Source organism: Pseudorca crassidens, chromosome 16 (assembly GCF_039906515.1).
Source record: "Pseudorca crassidens isolate mPseCra1 chromosome 16, mPseCra1.hap1, whole genome shotgun sequence".
NCBI classification, from domain to species: Eukaryota; Metazoa; Chordata; class Mammalia; order Artiodactyla; family Delphinidae; genus Pseudorca; species Pseudorca crassidens.
The window spans coordinates 46535772-46557950 of NC_090311.1; the positions used below are offsets into that span (position 1 = coordinate 46535772).

At 43.9% G+C, this 22179-nt stretch overlaps 1 protein-coding gene across 3 annotated transcripts in view; it reads left to right on the forward strand.

Moving 5' to 3' along the window:
• The window catches only part of VSTM4 (V-set and transmembrane domain containing 4), an 86521-nt gene that overhangs the window by 53711 nt on the left and 10631 nt on the right, over positions 1-22179 (forward strand). The window contains exons 6-8 of one of the 3 annotated variants that reach the window (XM_067710244.1): positions 6506-6612; positions 7995-8056; positions 17178-17330. In XM_067710244.1, the coding sequence (XP_067566345.1) occupies positions 6506-6612; positions 7995-8056; positions 17178-17330 (322 nt within the window). The remainder of the gene's footprint in view (positions 1-6505; positions 6613-7994; positions 8057-17177; positions 17331-22179) is intronic. The other 2 variants (XM_067710245.1, XM_067710246.1) reach the window with 2 other exon arrangements.

Genomic DNA, 22179 nt, shown 5'->3' on the forward strand with positions numbered 1-22179 from the left:
GGGCAGGCCCAGAAGGATGCTGGCAGGGCCAGATTGGCACATCTTCCTCAGCCCTGCTCGTGGAGGGCTTTCTGGGTCGGGATCTTTTGCCCGACAGACCACACTTGGCATCCCAGCCATCCCAGTTCAGGCCACACTGAATCCCTCTGTAGCATGTGACGGACAGCTTTCTGCCAGGATGAGGATCCTCTGCTCATTCAACTGGAAACGGGGTTGAACAGACCCCAAGGGGGCATAGTTCATATGTGGAGGCACCGAGCTTGTCCTGGATCCAGGGAAACACCAGGCACCTGGGGGATGAAGGCTGGGTGTCTGAATGCTCCTCGGTGGGAACAGTTAACTGCTCCTCTGGTGTGTCCCAGTGAGGCAGCTATTTGATGGAGGGGTGGCACTCCTTATGCACAGGCGCTGTGTGGTTCGGTATGAGGGCGCGTTGAGCTCACATTCACTTATGAAAGCAAGGTGTGCCTGGGTGTTTGGTTCTTCATTTTAAAAATGTTCCTTGGTGGGGTCCTCTCAGTTTATACTATTGTTTTTTTTTTTCTGCTCCCAGACACACTTCGTTGTAGAGGCACAGAATTTCCACATGGCTGGCCTGGCCACACCCACCTCCTTTGGGCCGCTGATACTGTTTATTTCAGACAATCCCAGGGACAGGCATGTGCTCCCCTCCTTCTCTGCCCAATCTTGGGCCAGGATGGCCCTTGGTCTTGGGCACCAGTCACTGCTCCTGCCTCCAGGACCCTAGCATTCAGGATGGCCCCTCTTCCTCCCACCAGGGCAGGGCTTCGAGCAGCTGTAACAGTCCTGGATCTAGTATAGACTGAAAGTGCAGTGGAATGCTGATGTCGCCTTCCGGTACCTTTTTGGGGAGCTGGCTTAAGCCTAGAGCAGCCATTGTAGATCTGGCTTGATTGGCCTTCTTCCTTCCCTAGTTCTCTTGTTCTCTGTTGTCTGGGCTGGGCTCAGAGTCCTAGCTTCAGGGCCAAGGAGGCAGGTCCACCCGGATCAGATCCCAGATCTCCTGCCTGGACCTCTCTGAGGCTTAATTTTCCCATCTGGGCGGGTCAGAGATTATGGATATCAGGCACTTTTCACAGTGCTTTGCATAGGGTAGACAGACATAGCTCTTATTAACTTTAGCTTCTGCAAAATACGATTGCTCACAATTTGTTCAGTGCCTGGTAAAATCCAGGTTGCCTGCTTTACCTAGTGTCCTGGAGTGGCCACCCATTGCTCAGGGGTTCAGCCTTTCTCTACGCCCTGCTCGCCTGCTCTGTCCTGCTTGGCACTTGTACAGCACTGCTACGTCTGTGGCTCTAGGAGGGTGCACTGTGCTCCCTCGGCAGAAAGATTTTCTGATCAAGGTTTAAGTTGAAGTTTGTGCTTCCCCTCAGGGCCAAGACTTGGCATCATGAGATACCCAAGTAGCAAAATTGTTTTCCCTGGGTAACACCATGACATGCCCCTACCCCCCTACTGCATCTACACGCTGGAGATTAGGGTCCATGCTGTTTAGCCGTTTCATGCCCCATCTAATTGAGGCTGAGCTTTCTTATCTGACCCTAACTATGACCCAGTGAGATAGATATCAAGGGTACATCTTCCCATTTTACAGGTTGGGGGATGCGGCCCAGGGAAGTGAGTGACTTGTCCTGTATCACCTCTCTAGTCAGAGTGGAACCAGATTTAGTGCAGGCTTTCTGCCCCTGTCCAGTGCCCGTTTGCTAGATCCAGCCACTACGTGCCACAGAGCAGAGGTGCCCAGTCTTTGTGGGACAGAGACTCCTGTGAGAGGCGGCCAGGCCGGAACTTTGTACATGTCACAACAAGGGTCCCACATGTGCGCCTCCTGCCCCACCCTTGTTGGAGCCAGAAAAACAGCCCTGTTCCCCACAAATAGCACTTCTTTCCGATCACACAGCTCTCTAATTTAGCTGGAGTTTCCGGCCTATTTTCTATCTTCCTTGGTTTGACTGGCTCCAGCAATGCCCACTCCCTTGTGTCAGACACAAAATACAGTCCTGTTGCAACCCAAGATGTAGAATAACTTTTCTCGTAAGTGAATCATAAGACGGACTTTGTCAAGAATTCCTACCAGCCCTGCTGGCTCAATGCGAGACGTAAGATTCTGGGAATCACTGTCTGTCGTATGTCATTGTGGTGACTCATTGTATCTGAGTGCTCATGATTGAGGTATGAAGTAGAACTAAATTTAGTTTAGTGCAGTTTTACTGTTTTCAAGGAGAATGGTGATGACAAAGCAGACCTTTTTTCAGCTTACTGAAAGCCCTGGGCATAATGGCCTACGTTTATGATGTCTCAAAATTTTCATTTTATATTAAAGAGCTAAAGAATTAGAGCCAAGAAAAGAGAAGAGGAAGGGGAAATATTATTTGATTTTGCGGGGTGTGAGGTGCAACTGGGGAAGATAATCCCAACTCAGAGGCAGTAGACAAAAAGAAACTATCAAACGATTTTAGCAAAAACAAATGACCATGCATTTAACAAAAAGCCAAAATTCAGAAGTAGGGAAATGTTTGCAATAAGCATGTCAGGTGGATGTCAAAGATGCAAACAAATCTATAAGAATGACTCACAATCCTACTAAATAATAGCAGAAGGTGTCCATACATCATTCATAAATAAGGAAACAGACAAACACAGGAAATGTTCCTCCTAGCAAGCAAAGAAATGCAAGTAAAAGGACATATCACATTTTTCTTCATTAAGTGAGAAATTTTTTAAACTGATAAATCTGTTGTTAAAAAGGATGAAAAGATAATGCCCTCATCCATTGACCAAGAGGCTATAAAGTAGTACTGACTTGTCGGAAATCATTTTGACAGTGGGTATTTTTTTTTTTTTTTTGACAGTGGGTATTGAATAACCTTTAAAATGATCCTCCTCTGTGAACTAGTATTTCCAGGTCTAAGAATCCAAAAACAAAAGTCTAAGAATGGAAAACCATTATGCACAAATATATTTATAGCAATGTTATTTGTATATCAAACTGGGAACCAAATTAGATGTTTAGATGTCAGGGGAAGGCTAAGTAAACTATGGGCATGTCTTCTCACTGGAATAGTGGGAGGATGTGACAATATGGAAAGTGTAGATTAAGTAAAAAGAAGGATGCAAAATTGTAATACAATATTATTATTATTATTTTTTTGCGATACACGGGCCTCTCACTGTTGTGGCCTCTCCCGTTGCGGAGCACAGGCTCCGGACGCGCAGGCTCAGCGGCCATGGCTCACGGGCCCAGCCGCTCTGCGGCATGTAGGATCTTCCCGGACTGGGGCACGAACCCGTGTCCCCTGCATCGGCAGGCGGACTCTTAACCACTGCGCCACCAGGGAAGCCCCAATATTATTTTAAAAAAGACAATGTATAAGAACCAAGGAAGAGTTGAAACTTATGTCCCCAAAAAGCCTGCACATGGATGTTGACAGCAGCTTTAGTCATCATCTCCAAAACTTGGGAGCAAAAAAGATGTCCTTCAGTAGGTGAATGAATAAATAAACCCTGGTACATCCAGACAATGGAATATTATTCAACATTAAAAAGAAATGAGCTATCAAGCTATGAAAAGACATGGAGAAAACTTCAATGCATATTTCTAAGTTAATGAAGCCAATCTGAAAAGACTCCATAGTGTATGATTCAAACTATATGTGACATTCTGGAAAAGGCAAAGCTGTGGAGACATTTAATAGATCAGTGGTTGTCAGGGGTGGGGGAGGGAGGGATGAACAGGAAGAGCACAGAGGAATTTTAGGGCATGGAAGCTATTCTGTATGATACTACAGTAATGGCTACATTATAAATTTGTCCAAACCCATAAAATGTACACCACAAAGAGTGAACCCTAATGTAAACTGTGGACTTTGGGTGATGATGTGTGTCAAGGTAGTTTCATCAATTAAAACAAATGTACCACTCTGGTGGGGATGTTCATAATGGGGGTGGTCAGGGGTCTATGGAAAATCTCTGTATCTTTTGCTCAGTTTTGTTGTGAACATAGAACTGCTCTAAAAAATAAAGTCTTTTTAAAAAAATAAAACAAGGAAGAGGAAAAAGGCTGGAAATATTTATGAAGATCATGTTTTGGTTATGATAGACTTATTTTCTTTCGTCTCCATGCTTGTAATTACCATTTTAAAACATGGACGTGCATTAATTTATAATGGACAGAAAAAATAAACATTTCAAGAGTTTAAAAAGCTAGGAAATGAAGCTGTATGTGTGGTTGTGTACTTAAACAGTTCTGAGGGTTTCTGATCCCTTGTTTTCTCTTTGTGGCCAGAGTTTTGTAAACACACATCCCTTTTGGCTATTTGTAAATTTACACAGTTGAGCCTGTACTCTAAAGCCATGGCCAGTTAGAATTTCTGTTCCCAATAAAAATAAGCTATCTTTGGGGACTCTCAGTGTGAACTGTATTCTTGGAAATTTCCCCACAACGTGACTCAGTCTTTGTTTATTTTTAAAACTCCAGGACTATATTAGAATAGTCTGTTTTCTTTTATTAAATATATGTAAATATTTATTAGTGTTTAATTTACTGCTTTTCAAAGATTATACAATCACATGTTCTAATAATTAAAATTTAAAGTTAATTAATTTAAAAATATATGTAATAATAATTCATATTATTATATAATAATATATTATATTATATAATTATTAATTATTATTATATTATGTAATATGTAATAATAATAGTAAATAATTCTCCTTGTCCAATCTTCCTTCTGTTTATTTCCTCAGCACCCCCGTTTTAAGGAACCACTATTTTTAAATTCTTGTGAATATTTCCAAAGTTTCTCTATTTGTGTACATAAATACTAATATATATTATTTTTCTGTATTTTTATACAAAAGAAATGACACATTTTACACATTGTCCAACACCTAGCTTTTTCACTTAACAATGTGTCTTTTCTTATCCCTGTATAAATAGCTTCCTCATCCCTCATTACAGTTACAAAGGACCCCGTGTGTGGATTTGTGGATTCACCATAATTTCCTTAACCAGTCCCCCGCTGATGGACAGTTGGGTTGTTTCTAATCTATTGCTATTACCAACAGGACTATAATGACTTATATGTACATTTCATACCCATGCAAGGATATCTACAGAATAAATTCCCGGAAATGAAATTGCCGGGTCACAGAGTATAAGCCTCTGTGATTCTGATAGCGCCTGTGATCCTGATTGCCGAATTACTCTCCATCAGGAAGGGTTTACACTTGTACCAGCAATACTTCTGAGTGCCTGATTCCTCACACCCTTGCCAAAAGAGTGCTTTGCCTTAAGTTTGTTGCCATTCTGATATGTGCAGAAAGAAAGTGCAGTACATTTTAATTTGGCTTTCTCTTTCTTGAGGAAGTTTTAGCATGTTTTCCTAGGTACGAGCCTTTCCTCTTGTGTGAAAACTGTTTACCACCTTCATTCATTTTGACTATTAGGTCATATCTTATGGATTTCTAGAAATCCTTTGTATTAGGGAGATCAAGGGAGTTACCAAGCCTATCTTGGTAACTGTACCTACCTGACTGGAATATGTGCCTGAGGACGAGAGATTCTAAAAGAGGCTGCCCTCTGGGTTGCTGGAGCCATAGGGTGCATTTGAAATAAGACGATGGCCATTCAAGGAAGTGCTTGGACTCCACCCCACAGGTAGCAAGGAGAACAGGTTTCACATCAGGCCAGTCTGGTTTTGCAGCTTTCGTGTTGTCTGCTTACAAACAGTGTCACTTAGAGCAAGTCACTTAGCATCTTTGAATCTTGGTTTTGTTACCTGTAATGTAAGGCTTACCTATTACTTTGGGTTGTAACGGTAACACATAGAATCTGATACTACAGTGATTACACAGGTAACCCCCCAGATAATTGAAAACACTCACAACACTCCTGAGGTCTAACTCAGTCTTTACCTTAAAGGTGAAGGTACATACAGCAGGAGGAGAAAGTGTGAACAATCATGGGGCGCCCTAGGGACTCCCAGCTGCAACTCGCCAGGGTCCCTTCTCACTTGCACAGGTGCTGCTCTGTCTCTGGATTGTGAGCCACAAAGATGTGTGTAAGGAACGTTGGTTTTAGGGGAGCTCAAGGAGAAGTTTTTAGTGATATCTTAATATCCTACTGGTGATGTAACCAAGCCAGACTGTGTAAACCCATTAACCAGGTGTAAACAGTCTATACAGACAATCTATACATCCCAAAACAATGTAGGCAAGCCGGCCCTGGGTCTTTACACAGCATGAACTTTACACAGCATGTTACAAATCCCTAACTAGCTCAACTCATCGTCCTTAGCCAAGGGTCAGTACCAAACGTCCAGACATCCTGGAGATAGGCACAGAGTGATCCCAGTCCGGCTCTAAGAGTGCCCTGCCTTACACACAGGTACATGGGGTACCCGGAGACTATTGCTTCCTTTTCCTTTCCCCGGAACAAGCCAGCCTTTGCCTTCACCAGGACCTTTTTCTTCTCCAGCTCAGGGGAGACTGTCACCAGCGTGACCAGCTTGGTCCCACTGCAGCCCAAGAAGGGCAAGAGGCGGAAGGAAAAAGCTGACGTTCCTCCCGCAGTCCCTGCCAAAGGTAGGAAGCCAGCCAGCAGTCATCCATGTGGAGAGCACCTGGGGTCTGATGTGAGATCAGAACAGGAGGGTAGGCAGGTGGAGGATGTGACATCGCTGATTATATGGTCTGGAGAACCCCACCTAGATTCTGGTCATAACTGAGCCCCGTCCCTGAGGTGGGCTGGGGGCATTGCCATTGGACGTGCATGGCTTAGCGGGGGTCAACCTCTACAGGCTATTCCACAGTGTATTTCCCTTTGAAGTACTAACATTCTCTGCACATAGCAGGGTGGGCCAAGGGGGTGTCAGCATCCTCTCGGTTCATTCAAGGGAAAGAAGGCTCTATGATTTTCCTAAAGATAAAAACCAGGTGTGTAATTTATTATGGATTTGTTCTGGGGATTAAAATGAGGGTTATTACTTGATTCCAGTTACGACTTAGAGCAACATAAATGAGGAAGATGGACATTTCCTGAGGTGAGAAGTAAAACTGTTTATAAATTGTTCCTAAAATAACTGGCCAATTTAGGAGAAGGTCCTACATCAAAGGATTTGATATACAGTTAGGAATACAAGGGTTGCCCAGGTGAATAAGAACAAGACAGGATCCATTTTATCCCTCAACTGGGGCTTCCCAGGATGGCCCCTTGGCACCCTTTGCGCCCTGTGGTGGAAGGCAGTGGTGCTGAGACTGTACGCATACTGGGTGGACAGAAGGGGCTGGGAGGCGTGAGCGTCCTGCGCGGCGTGACACTTGTGGGTCTGGGGAGGGAAGGGAGCTGTCCCTGCTCTGTGCCAGGCATTGTACTGCTGTATCACCTCATTCAGTCAGCATAGATGGTGCCCTACTTTACGGAAGAAGAAAATGAGACTCAGAGAGCCACGTGGTTGAGCCTGGCTTTGAGTTCAAGTCCCAATTCATCTAAATACTAGGTAGTTACATGATGTTGGAAGAAGAGCCTCGGTTTCCTCCTCTGTTAGATGGGGACAATAAGACCCTCCCTGCTGACCTCCCAGGGCAGCTGTGAGGGTCAAAGGTCACCGCTGTCAGCGTTAGCATGCAACTAGGAGGAAGCCCCAGGGAAGGTCCCAGCCTCAGCCTTTACCAAGTGTACCGGGTTCTCACCTGCACATCTGACCTCTTTGTAGCTGGCGGTGTTTTATGCTGTGGTTTTGTTGACCTTGTTGAGAGGAGAGGATGACGTATCCAAAGGTTAGGAGAGGATCACCCTCCCCCGAGGGGCACCAGTCCAGCTGTTACCTGGATCAGAAACTAGAGTTCCTCCACGAAGACAGGAAGTGGCCCTATGTCCGAGGCTCTCTGTCCGTGGTGCTCGTGATATGTGGGTTTTAAGAGTCCTGGGAGGAATTGCAGACTAAACCTTTGATGTGCTTCCACAGCTCCCATCGCTGCCCCGTTCCATAAACCGAAGCTGCTGAAGCCACAAAGGAAAGTCGCCCTGGTGAGTAACCACAGTCTCTGTGTTGTCCCCTCAAGCCCTAAACACAGCGCTGGTCCAAGGAGTACCTTTATTGACTGAAAACATGCTCCGCGTTCTTGGGGCTTTGTTCCCAAGCAAAGGCGTTCTCTCTTCTCGGGTCAGCTTTTGAGTGAGCTTTTCTCCGTAGCTAGTTCCCACAGAGTGGCTTTTTAAAGATCCAAATGGAATTACTTATCATTATCAATGCTCCTTTTTTGAAAAGAAGGGAAAAAATCGCACTCAGAAACGTATAAAATAGAAAGTGGACCAGCTTGTATAAACTTGTCTTGATAACCACTCTGAAGAGATTGCTGAAGAACTTTCCAGAAAACATGTTATACTTTTAATTTTGAAACAACTTCAGTTTTACGGAAGAGTGAGGAAGATGGTACAGAGAGTTCCCGTCTACCCTTCACCCAGCTTCTCCTAAGGTTAACTTCTCACATAGCCATGGTGTATTTGTCAAAACTAAGAAGTTACCGTCAGCACATTACCATTAACTGCACTCCAGACTTGGATCAGGTTTCAGCAGTTTTTCCACGAATGTTCTTTTTCTGGTGCAGGATCCCATCCAGGCCGTCACATCGCATTTCGTGGTCTTGTCTCCTTAGTCTCCTCCAGTCAGGGCCAGCGCCTCCGTCTGTCTGTTTCTACAGCCTTGACACTTTTAAAGAGTAGTAGCTGCGCTTTTTTACAACGTCTCTTGATTTGGGTTTCTCTGAGGTTTTCTGATGATTAGAAATGAGGTTATGGATTTGAGGGAAGAACAACACAGAGGAGATATGCCTTTCTCATAGTGTCCCATGGAGCGGACGTGCTATGATGTTGACCGTGACCACTTGGTGAAGGTGGGTCTACCAGGTTCCTTCAGTATAAAGTCACTGTTTTTCCCTTTCCATACTTTATTTGTTAGAAGCCAGTCATTAAGTCCAGGTCACACTCAAGGGGAGGAGAGTGAAGCTGCATCTCCTGAATTCAGGGAGGGGTCTCAGAGACTTTGTGGACACATATGAAGAACAGCACAGCAATTAATAGGTATTTTAGGGGAGATACATCAAGCCTGTGCAAATAGCCTTTTTTCCTTGAACTTTCGTCTACTCATTTTAGCGTTCATCCAAGGATTTTGCTTGCAGCACTTATTACTATGGTGAACCGATGGTGATTTTCTGTTTTCCTCAATCCATCTCCATTTACTACTTGAAATTCTTCTGTAAGGAAGAGCTGGATCCCTTTCCTCATTGACTTATTCACTAATTTCTTTATATCAGTATGGCTGCACGAAGATTTCATTTCTTTTAAGTTTGTAATCGTATTGTTATTTACTTTGTTGCCAGTTTTGTTCAGCAGCTGTGTATTTGTGTGTGAAAGAGAGAAAGAGAGAAAGGGAGAGAGAGGCAGAGAAACTGACAAACCAATTCTAAAATGTGTATGTAAGATAATAAGATTATCTTGGCCTTGCAGAGGGCCAAGATAATCTTGAAGGAAAAGAACAAAGTGAAGAATTTATATACCAATTCACAAGATTTATATTAAAGCCATAGTAATTAAGCTGTATAGTAAGTAATGGTATTAGCACAAGAATAGACAAATAAACCAGAGGAACATAATAAAGAGCCCCAAACATACCTACATATGTATTGTCACTTGATTTTATGACAAACGTGACATTGCAGTGCAGTGAAGAAAGGGTTATATTTTTAGTATACAGTGATGGGTCTGTAGGATCTCCACATGAAAAACAATGATCCATAAACTGGACTTCACACCACACAGACACAGATTAATTAGAGAAGGTCTGTACACTTAAGTAAAGGTAAAAATAAAACTTCCTAAAATTAGCTTATCTACATAAGGTCAGGGCAAGCAAAGATTTTTAAACAAGACGTGTAATGTATGAGCCATAAAGGAAAAGATTGAAAACCTCGGATTACATTAAAATTTAGAAGGTCTATTCTGATGAAAGATATCTGTACAAGATTGAAAAGGGAAGCCACCTATGGGGAGAGTGTACCTGCCGCATGTATATTTGGTGAAGGATTCTTACCTAGCATTTGTGAACACCTACAAATCAATAAAAAAGAAAAAGGCAACACTACAAAAAAATAGGCAGAAGTCTTAAACATGTGCTTCACCAGAGAAGACATACAGATAGCCAGTCAGCACATGAAAAGTATTTAATCTCATTGGTGTCATGGAATGGAGGTTAGAAGCAGAAAACCAGTTCACATCTACCAGGATGGCTACAGTGAAATACTTACATGGTTTCCTTTTTAGGAATGGATCCAATTTTATCTGTCATTCTTTTTTGTCAGATTCTTTTTTATTTAACTTTATGTTTCATATTTCCATAATCACTACTTGCCAGTTTCATTATACGTCATCACTACATTCCAAACAATTATTTAAACTTAACTTTTATTCGTTCTGTTATCACTTTTTCTTGAATCCAGTGTCTTCCCCCCTAAATATATTTGCCTTTACATTTGAGTAGTTTGTCTGTGAATGGAATTCTAGTTTCCTAAACATTTTCCGCTCTGTTCTGGGAAATATGCTAAGCACTTTGTGTGCATTTCTGTTTACTTCCCACATTGCTCAGCATAAATGCCATGCTCATTACGGTGGCCTCTAATGCCTTATATCATGCAAGCCACATGTAATTTAAATTTTCCGGTAACCACATTAAAGACGTAAAAACAAACAGGTGAAACCAATTTTCATAGTATGGCTTATTTAACCCAATATATCAAAATATTATCATTTAAACATATAACCAATATAAAAGTTATTAATGAAGTATTTTAATGCTTATTGTTCTGCTAAGCCTTCAAAATCCAGTGTGTATGTTACGCTTCCTGCACATCTCATTTCAGAACCACAGTTCAAGAGCTTAATAGTCACATTTGGCTATTGGTTACCATATTGGACAGCGCAGCCCTATAATGATCTAGCCCCCATGACCTCTTTGACATCATTTTTACCACTGTCCCCCTTTCTCATTCCCCTCCCATCATTCTGTCTTCCTTGCTAGTCCTTAACCATACCAAGCATGTTCTGGTAGGGCTTTTGTTGTCTTATATGCCTGGACCGTCCTCCCCAGGCTATGTCTGTGGCTTATTACTCACCCCCTAGGGTCTCTATTCAAATATCAGCTCAGTGGAGAAGCCTTCCTGAAACTCTATATAAAACACCACCCACCCTCTGAAGGAACTCCCCATGAGAGGCACCCTGACGTACACGTATCTATGACCTGCCTTTCTCTTCTCAGAATGCAAGGTCCATGAAGGCAGGGAGGTTGTCTGCTCTGGTCACTGCTGTGTTCTCCACGCCAGAGCAGTGTCCAACAGGATGGGGGTGTGTGATTTTGCACCCCAGCTTTGTGGAGTAGGTTCTGTCATTGTGCTTTTGTAGATGGGCACAGTGAGACTCGGAGTCAGTAAGGTGACAGATGGACGACTAACCCAAGGTCATGCAGCTTGTGGGCTGCAGTCAGGACTTGAACCTTTGTCCTTCTGAAGCCAGAGTGTAAGGTTTTAACCAGCTTAATTGAAGCCTTGTCTCAGAGTGGAACCTGGATCTCTGTGCATGATTCTGACATCCTGTCATGGCTCAGCCTTGCCCCTGACCTTCCTAGTCTGTGCCCAGGTTTCTGCTGTTCTCCTAGACAGGATGGTTCCTCTGTTTTCCAAAGAAAGCCTCCTTTTGCCTGCAATGAGTTGTGGGTCCTGAAGGGCTTTTCATACAGTGTGATTCCATCTGGTTCATATCATCAGAAATTCCTTATCAGTTCTGCTCTGTTGACTACACTGTCTTGTCCTCAAATGTAGCAGTGGAATTTTTGCTGATTTTAATAGATTTCTGGTCATTCAGTAGACTTTGGGAAACTCAACTGAACACAAAGGCTAAAACTATCAACTTTGCTTGGAACATCCTTCATCCCATCCGTTGAGGTCAGTTTCCCCAGATAGTCTGAGTTCACTCTCTCCCGGCTGTCCATATCACTGCACATCTGCGTGTGTATGTGTGTATCTTTTCCAGATCTTTTATTCTTAATCCTGATATTCATCAACAACCTCAAGAATGATTATACTTTGTAAATTTCCCCCATCTTACGTTCTAAGTTGCTCAGGGCCTGTTGTTTCTAATCCAATCTTTTACCCCTGGTAACAACAGAAACCGCTCTTTATTGACATTCCATTGATATATCCCAGGGATATATAAGAAAAAGCACTTTTTGCATGTCATCATATTCGCATTTTGCGTGTCATGGACCACGTGGACATATTTTGCATGTCATCTCACAATAAGCCCCCCGACTCCCAGATTTGCCTGTGAGGACACACAAACACTCTGTTTCAGAAAAGTAAGTTCCAACAACCCACAGGGGGTAGTGTTTCATCTCCCATGAAGACAGTGCTGCTGACCCAGTAGATGGGGCAGTGTCAGCAGCCTTGAATGGACAACTTTTTTGAGTCCACAGCTATAAAAGCAGTTTGCCTTAAGCAATTTGGGGCCACTTATAAACAAAGTAGATTCAACAGCATTTTCAAAAATAACTGGTCTTAACTGCAGGTTTTTACGGTTGAGTTTTTGTCTGTTTGTTTGAGCTGGTATGCCCCTCTGGATGGAGAGTCAACATAGGAAATTCTTAATTTTCACAGAAAGTAAGTCGGGGCACTTATCTGCACTTCAAAATGGATTCTTTGTTTTGTGGAAATATCACCCATGACAGTTCTTAAATACCAATTGTCCTTTGATCTTTTAAGATACGAAAAAGCTTGAAATTTTTATACCAACTTTTCCAGAAACGAGTCCATTTGGAGACCAGTTTGCACCTATAACAATACACAGTGAAGTAAAGAGCTGACTTTGAGTGGACCTCTGTCTGACCAGCAGTTTAGAGTCAAAAATACCAGGCCTAGCGTCTGCAGTTTTCGGTTAATATTAAGATTTATTTTCCCAGGAGGCCAGCATTGACCTTGGTCTCAATTTGGTCAATATTTCTCTCTCACATCAATAAGTCTTGATGGCAGCTGAAACTAAAGTCAATAGCTACTTGTCGACTCACACAGGCCTTAGTGGGTAATTTAGAAAATAATTTGGCAACATCTTTTCTTTGGGGTCTGGTACCAGTTTAGGTGTTTAATTCTGTAATTGTTGCATTTTGCCACAAAATCCATAAAAGCATCCTTCCTGGAGTGGTCACAGGCCACAGAGCCCTTCAGTCACCCAGCCGCTCTTTCCAGAGTGATATTGACACACGCTCACCCCAAGGAAACAACCTGCCTGCCACCTCCGCTGACTCATTGGCAAAAAGCGAGAACCCTCATTTACTGAGCACCTACTGTGTGCCAAACCCTCTGCTAGGTGCTTTGTAGGCTCCATCTCCCTCATCTCAACCGCACATGCCAACTCCCAGCAGACCCTCAGACTCCAGGTGAAAATGACAAGCCAATGAATAATACTGCTGTGAATATGGATGTACAAATATCTCTTTGAGTCCCTGTATTCAGATATTTTGGATATGTACCTAGAAGTGGAATCCCTGGATCACCTGGTAGTTCTCTGTTTAATTTTTTGAGGAACTGCTATACTCTTTTCCATAGTGGCTGCATGATTTTACATTCCCACCAACAGTGCACAAGGGTTCTGTTTCTCTATATCCTTACCGACACTTGTTATTTTCTGTTTTGTTTTTTAATATAGTAGCCCAGCCTAATGGGTGTGAGATGGTATCTCATTGTGGTTTTGATTTGCATTTCCATAATGATTAGTGAGGTTGAGCATCTTTTCATGTGCCTGTTGGCCATTTGTATATCTTCTTTGGAGAAATGTCTATTCAAGTCTTTCCCCCATTTTAAAATCAGATTGCTCGTTTTTTGTTGTTGTGTTTATAGAAGTTCTGTATATATTCTGGATATTAACCCCTTTTGGATATACAATTTGCAAGTATTTTCATCCATTCTGTAGGTTGCCTTTGCACTTTGTTGCTATGTCCTTTGATGCCCAGAAGTTTTAAATTTTGATTAGCATTAGTTTTAAAGTCATCGACAACCTGCCCATCACTCTGTCCCCAGTGGGTGACCTGGGATCTGCAGACTATGTGTGGAATGAATGAACAATTGAGGGCAGAGATCTGAGATAGGAGCTCTAAGTCCTCACTGCTCAACGTGAGGTCCACGGACCAGCAGCCTGGGCATTGCCTGGGAGCTTGTTGGAAGCATGGAAGCTCAGGCCCCACCCTAGACTTACTGAATTAGAATCTGCAATTCAGTAAGGTTCCAGATGAATCTGGTGAACATTAAAGTTTAAGAAGTGCAGCTCTAAGTAACTTAAAAAACTGTAGCCAGCTCTGGTTAGGTCATGGCTGGCGGGACAGAGTCATCCCCGGCCACCTCTGAAGACAGTTGTATTTACATTTTAGTGAGACAGTTCAGCCCACTTAGGAGAATGGTGGGTTTTCTTATTTATCCACAAAGAGAGAATTAAACATGAGAATCTGCTTCTAAAGGGTATTGTGACTCCCTTTCATTCCTGTAAACCTTTCTTGGATAGCTCATCCCCGTCTCAGCTGTGTGTAGCTGTCCTATGATCTCCTAGGACCCCTCACAGTCACAGGTAGAGAATTCTGACACGTAGGGAATGTGTGACCAAGACCTTCTTGTCTGGGATTCCCTTGAGTTTAAAGTCTGCAGTAAACCTGCCTCCTCTCATGGAATCTGAAAGATCAGAGCACTTAAAACAGAGGGATGAGGTTCATTCCATCATAGTTGAAGGGAACCTGTCTTAGGAGTGGGCCTTGCACCCAGTGGTCAGCCCAGGACTGAGATGCCAGCCCTACTGAGTGTTTGCCTGGTGTCAGGAAAGCAGCCCCCTCTTCCAGTTCAGTTTTCACTATCGACAGTGTACTTGCAAGTCCAAAAAGAGTTTTTCTCTGATCAGTAGCAGAAAAGGGCTTTGAGGCACATTAGACACCAGTGATAGAATTCTGAGAGGATTTTAATAATAACCCAAATCCCAGCAAAATTATTTCCAGAGGACACGCATTTCAGGTTTCTTGAAGGATGTTTATAATAAGCTGAAGAATTTCTCTTGTTGTCGTTAAGTGTGCTAGCACTGGTTTCAGTTAAATTTTGCATGAAAAGAATATATTAACCTGCATAAAATATGTCCATAATCTCGACTTAAAATTAAAAAGAAGGAAAAACCCACAAGCACATGAACAATATATCTCCCCAAGTAAAAGCCTTGGGAAGAAAACAAAAACTTTGCTTGTACCACGCTAGTACCATTTTTACAGAGATAAAAATTCTATGCCCCCCTCGGTACACATGCACATCCCATTATTGTCACGGGGAGTTATGTATGTCAACTGGAGGGAAGAATAGATGCCTGGGCTTCGGAAGGGATGAGAGTCGGGAAAACAGAAGTCATTTCGTTTCATGGGCTTCCTTCAGTCGGGGGAGGGCAGGTGGCTGGGCCTTTCGTAAGTGGGATGTGATCACCAAGGAGGCGAGATCAGGCCTCCCCAAAGTGGCAGTGGGAACATCTCATATTAGAGACTCAGCCCTGATGCAGGGCCGTCACTTCCCCGCAGGCCACGAGGTCCGTGCCGAGGCCCCTCTGTGCTTCACGCTCTCTGAAAACAGCTACAGGGCTGGAAGCTTCTCAGCTTCACCACAGGCCAGTGGAGGTTGGTTGAGGCTCTGATGCTGTTAACAAAGGGCCAGGTGAAGCCGTTACTTTCAGGAGTCTTTTAAGACTGGTAGCACCTTAAGCACTCCTTGGGAACCCCCTTTTGGGAGATGACAGGACTCCTCTAGAAGTGGTGCAGAGGGAGTCTGCCTTGCCCTGTTCTAGAAGGGTAGTGTGGCTTTGTGCTTTCAGGAGGGAGGTGATTTCGGAGTTGACCACCTTGGAGCTGTGTTCCTCCAACTTGCTGCGTCACAGATTCCTTTGGATCATGTTGCAGTCTCCCACTCAGTGTGGACAGGCGGTGTACGAGGCGCTATGGGGACAGGAGCCTTGGAGCCCCCTGACAAAGGTGAACAGGCAGCAGAGGGGTGAGCTGGGCCCGAGGATGGTCCAGGCTGGAGGCAGGCCCGGAAGCCCAGCGGGTCCAGTCCCCTGAGTGACCCTGGCTGGTTGCACAGGCCCACCCTGCTCCCGGGGGTCCTGGGCCCACTCTGGGGCAGGGCCATCTCTGTGTGTCTGCAGGGAATGTCCCTTCAGAGCGGTAGCTTGTTTTGCATCTCGGCTCAGCTGATTTGCTGCCTTTATTGGGCACTTCATTGCTGGGATCATTGCACTGCTGGGAAATTTTTTTTTTTAAACTTTTTCACTCTATTTTATTTTTGTAATCTGCTGGAACAATATCATTTGTGCTCACAATTTGATTTTTTTTTTTTTTAAAGCCTATTTCATTTAAAACTTCATTTTTTTTTTTTTTTTTTGCGGTACGCGGTCCTCTCACTGCTGTGGCCTCTCCCGCTGCGGAGCACAGGCTCTGGACGCGCAGGCTCAGCGGCCATGGCTCACGGGCCCAGCCGCTCCGCGGCACGTGGGATCTTCCCGGACCGGGGCACGAACCCGTGTCCCCTGCATCGGCAGGCGGACTCTCAACCACTGCGCCACCAGGGAAGCCCCAGAGTTGTTTTTAAAAGACTTTTTCAGTCTCAAATAGAGAATACTAGAAATGAAGCGCCATTTTGGAAAAAAAGAAAAGGAAGAAAAACATCATCAACCTATCGGTAACATCACGGTGGGCATCCAGAATATCAGGAAGAAAATTTCTGTGTGAAACTCTGAGTTCATGACAAACTAATGGTACATTTAGGGGATTTTGTTTCCCTAGCCAGATTCAATTCTCATTTATTATTATAAGTTCCTAAAGCTGAATTTATAAATTCCAACAAGTACATGTGATGCAATAAGACACAGTCTTGTGAATTAAGATTACAGTGTGCATAGAAAGATGATGAATACGAACTATGAATTCAATCATATGTGCCCATTGCCCATATTACATATGAATCCAACAAATAAGCTAGCATACCTCCTACTATTTTGTATTTGCTCCTAATGCTTGCCTGTACATTGTGTCTAGAACATAATGCTGGTGGTGATGATGGTGATTGTGATGGCGATGATGATGGTGGTGGTGATGATGGTGATGACGGTGATGATGGTGATGATGAAGGTGATGATGGTGATGATGAAGGTGATGATGGCGATGATGGTGATGATGGTGATGATGAAGGTGATGATGGTGATGGTACCCACACTTCCCTTTGACGGCACTTGCCCATGCAGGCACTATCCCAGTGTTTACCAACATGGACATTGGGATGACTCTGACCTATGCATTGTAATGTGTCCATCTCATAGATGAGGCAGGGGAGGCATAGGGAAGTAGGACCAGCACAAACTCCCCTCCCACAAAGTCACCACTCCCATGGACCTGGCAGAGCTGGATCTGACCAGGTACTTGGCCCCCAGTCCCTCTTCTTCTTCGCTGGACTCTGGGGTCTGCTGCCTCTCATCAAAAGCACTCAGTAAAGTCCTAGGCCACTGGGTCGAGGATGTTTTCTGTCCTGACTTTACTGGATGGGTTTTCATGATGAAAGCTGTAATGGTAATTCTGCGTGGGGTGCAAGAGGCTGGCAATTCAGGATCTCTATTTGTTAAAACAGAAAGTAAAATTCTTCCTTGGGCCTCCTAATAGGTGGCTTCTGTTAGGAGATTGGCTTATATTCCTCTAAGTATTTTTCTATGTACATGTAAACTTAAATCCATATATATGTGTATATTCCCAAAGCGTATATACAGTTGACCCACAGTCATTGTAGGTCCTGTCCACGGATTATGACAAATCCATTTCTGTGTGTTCCCTAAAAACAATCCTAAACAAAATATTCACACGTTGAATTGTCTTCTCATTAACAATATATCAGGCTCATATTTCCGTATCAGTACATATAGATCTACCCCATTCTTCTCATGACTGCAAAGTGTTATGGCATCATTGTTTCTTTAATCAGTCCCAACTCTAATTTCTAACTCTTTGGATCAGTGCTCTAGTGAATATCCTTTCAAATACAAATTTGCTTAATGGTGTTTCTATAGGAGAGATTTTTAGAAATGGGATTACGATGGGAAAGTATATCTGCATTTTCAATTTTGATAGATTCTGCCCAATTACCTCCCAAAAGTGTTTTCTTATTTTATTCTCCCACCAACAAAGGATGAGAGTGAACATTTCCTCATACCCTCCCCAGTGTAGAATATCTTTCTATCTATCTATCTATCTATCTATCTATCATCTATCTATCTATCATCTATCTTTAAAACCATAAAGTTGAAAGCCATATGCAAATTTTATGATTCCAAGTAGTAGAACCCAGGCATCCTACTTCTCAGTAGACTGTCCTCATGGAAACCCTAGATAGGCTGAAAGAGAAATGAGTCCCATGGTTCTGCCCATGATTTCTCAGAGCATCCCCTCCCTACATTCCTGGGACCAAGGATATCCACAGAACAGTTTTTAATGAGTGTCAGACTGGTTTTCTTTCATTTTGTCTTATTCATTCATTCACTCATTCATTTAAAAATGAGCATTTAGTAACTCCTGTGTGCCAGGTAGCACCTGGGTCAGGTGTCTTCCTAGGAGCTAAGTTATAAACAATGGCGTGCCCCAGCGCACTCCTGTCCACTAGAGAAAACAGATCTCTTCGGCATCTTGAAATCAGCCATTGCGGGAGGATTTACACATGTAAATCAGCAAATGCTACAAAAGAGAGTTTTCTTCTTGGAGGACCAGTTGCTCGGCAATTTCCCTGCACACCACTGGGTGCAGCAATGGATAAGTTTGACAAAGTCACCACTCCCATGGACCTGAGTGGTGTGGTTATAGGCCAGCTCTTGCGCTGGCTCTGTCGCTTGCTAGCTGTTGAGCCCAAGCCTCCCATTTCTTTGCCTTGGTTTCTGAGGTCCATGGCATCCAGCAGCATCTGGTACATGATGTTTTCCAAATGACCTCTGAATATCTTCAGTTCTCTGCCTCTAAATATTTCAAAGGGAAATTGTTAAAGCAACACTTGTTCGTTTCTATGATAAAAGTTATAGTCATAGTTGAGCCCTTGTGTAGCATTTACTGTTGAGCTACCAGGCAGTTTTCTAAGTACATTACATATATTAATGCATTTAATCCTCAAAATAACCCCATGGGATCGGTACTATTATTAATCCCACTTTATGAATCCCGTGCCTCTGATGAGGAAACAGAGGCACAGAGTGGTTAAGTAACTTACCTAAGGTCACACAGCCGGTAAATAGCAGTCTTTCAGTCTCCGAGAGTCCATGCTCTTAAGTACCCCTAGACAGACCCTTGCCCAATCCGATGAATCTAGAAAAGTGTTAAAGATTGCAGTTGATTAGAAGATCAAGAGTGTTCAAGATTGAAGACTCTCAGAGTGGACTCCTATGTAGTAGGTAACCAAACACTTTCTTTTTCAAAGCATAAGCATTCTCTTGAATAATACTGCCAGGAAAAGTAATTTTGGAAGGCAGCTGGGAAAACATACATCTATGGTCCACGGGGAAGAGAAAATACGTGACTGTATTAGATCATGGAGCTCTCACTGTGCCACTGTGGAAAGTTTCATGTATCAGGACCCTCCCCAGGAGCGTTATCTATAATCACATTTTAGCTTCCAAAACACATGTTGGTGAAATCTAGAGATATCCATCTGTCTGATGACTCGTAATGCCTCAGGCCTTTCAGTGCAAAGCTTCAGCACTTTCTAAAGCTGGTCACTTCTGTCTGTCCTCAGAGCAATTAGCCAGGGGCATGTGACTTTCCGTCATGTCAGATTCATTCTGGTAATGCACTTTGCTAAACAGCCTTTGAATTCTCCAGATTCAGGAGCATGATGTGAATTTGCTCAGCTCATGATTTCCGAATGACTTCATCCAACCCAAGGTGCCAACATGCCTGGATAAGACTTTAAAATCTTCATCTCCATCCAAGGCTTCTCTGCTGAGTTACAGAGCCTTTCTAAGCCTTCCAGAGTCCTAGAGAACACTGGGTTATTGGCCATTAGTCACCGAGTAACCATGTGGAAGGGAAGCTGGGTGTGAGGTAGGCAGATATAATTGCAAGGCTTATAGATGGCTGAAACAACAAAGGAAGTGGGCCTCAGAGAGTGCCTCTATCTCCGTGCACAGAAACGAAGGGTCCTGGTCTCTGGGTCCTGGCTCAGATTGTCAAGGTGCATCTAAGTCAGCAGTCACAGCTGCCTGCTGGCTGTGAGAATGCAGCTGGATTCCAGCTCCCAGCTCTGAGGGAGGTCCCATTGGACCACTGACCTCAGCCCCAAGGAGACAGTGAGAGCAGACCTGGCATGTGGCTCCAGCGGGTACCTCGGAAAATTCCCCTGGATTTTCCAGTCCTACCCCATTGACACTTGGCTTCACATTTCTGCCTGTTCAGTGGGCACCTCTAATCGAGAGTCTGTTGCCACCTCACACGCAGTCTGGCCAAAGCAGAGCCTGCACCCTTGTCACTTCCATCCCATGCTGGTAAGAGGCACACTTGCTCCGTCCTTGGAGGTTAAGAGTCCTTTGTGGGTGAGACTGTGGAGTGAGACAAGTGATCACCTGAAGGGACTCCCTCCTCCTTCATCATCCTCTCGTCAGTGTCAGCACCACGTGTCTGCTCTTGGAGCCGCACCCTCAAGTACTCTGTCCCTCCACACCAAGCCAGGCCTCTGTGAGCACGGGGCAGCTCTCTTTGCCCCACTTCCCCTTTAGCTGGAGCTCACCTGCCCACTGAGCAGTGCAGACCCGTTCTGAAAACACACTCTCCTGAGATTTGTGCCAGTGAAGCTTCCCCCTTGTCTTTGGAAGGTTACTCTTTTCCCCCTTGGGATTTCAAGGTCTGCTGTCTGCCTGGTTGGCTCACCTGGGTACCAGGCATCCACACCAGAGCCTTAGTCACTGCGGCTGGCCCTGTACTTGTAAGTGTGGGGCACTGCCCATGAGCAGAGGGTGGATTCTGGGCAGGCCTGCCTGGCTCTGAGTCCAGACCCCATCCAGCAATGGCTGCAGGACTGTGAGTGATGTATCTGCCTTTTAAAGCCTGTTTGCCCCTCTGTAAAGTGGGCATCGCCGTTGGCTCCACCTCGCATACCTCAGGGCTGGTATGTGAGGATTGACTGAGTTGGTGAAGATTAGTTGACATTTCCTGAGTTCTGTCTCGGAAGGACCACTTCTCAACCCCCATCCTCTGTCGCCTCCCAAAGTCGCTTCTGGATTGTGTCCTTCATACCACAGTTTAACATCTCTGTCTTGGAAAGGTGTCTCGTTGGTTCAGTTTGATTCTTTATTTTAATTTAATGTGCATACTAGGGAACTCTACTTTTTCTTTCTATAATATGTTTAAATATAAATAAACATATAAACATAAACAGTCAGCAGACCTTTGGAACTCAAAATTTAAGTCAAGTTCATTTCCAAGGCATGTTGATTCTTACAGGACATATAAGGACCACAACAGTTTTCTTTCCTGAGTTGGGACCTACAGGTATCCATTGAGGGCCCTCCATCAGATAGAGCTTCACTGAATGCACAGCATTCCTCACCCCAGTGGCCATAGTTGCATGTGTATGGATATTGGGAGGTGAGAGTTTGTTTTAGCAGGTACTCCTCTGTTGAATAAAAAATGAGCACTTATCTCAAAGGGGGAAGAGGAAGTCTGCCCTTGATAATATGGATAATATGTAATTCTCTCTTGGGTAAATAGATTCCTGATCGTGCAACTCAGTAGAACTGCAATCACATTTTTAAACTCTAAGGTGACGTTAGCATAAACATCCCATGTCCTAGTTATTGATCTGTTGCTGCGGTAATGGTATTACCCAATTGAGCTTCTGACATTGGAGAACTTGCAGTGGCTGCAATTGCATTTTTCTTTTATTCCTGCAATTTAATTCAACTCGCACGTCCAACTGTGATCTCTGTGAAAAAGTGTTGTTTTGCAGGAGTCTGCATAGAATGTTAAATCTCTCTCTGTCCTAGTAGGAAAGTTCATTCTTGGCTTGAATCCCAGA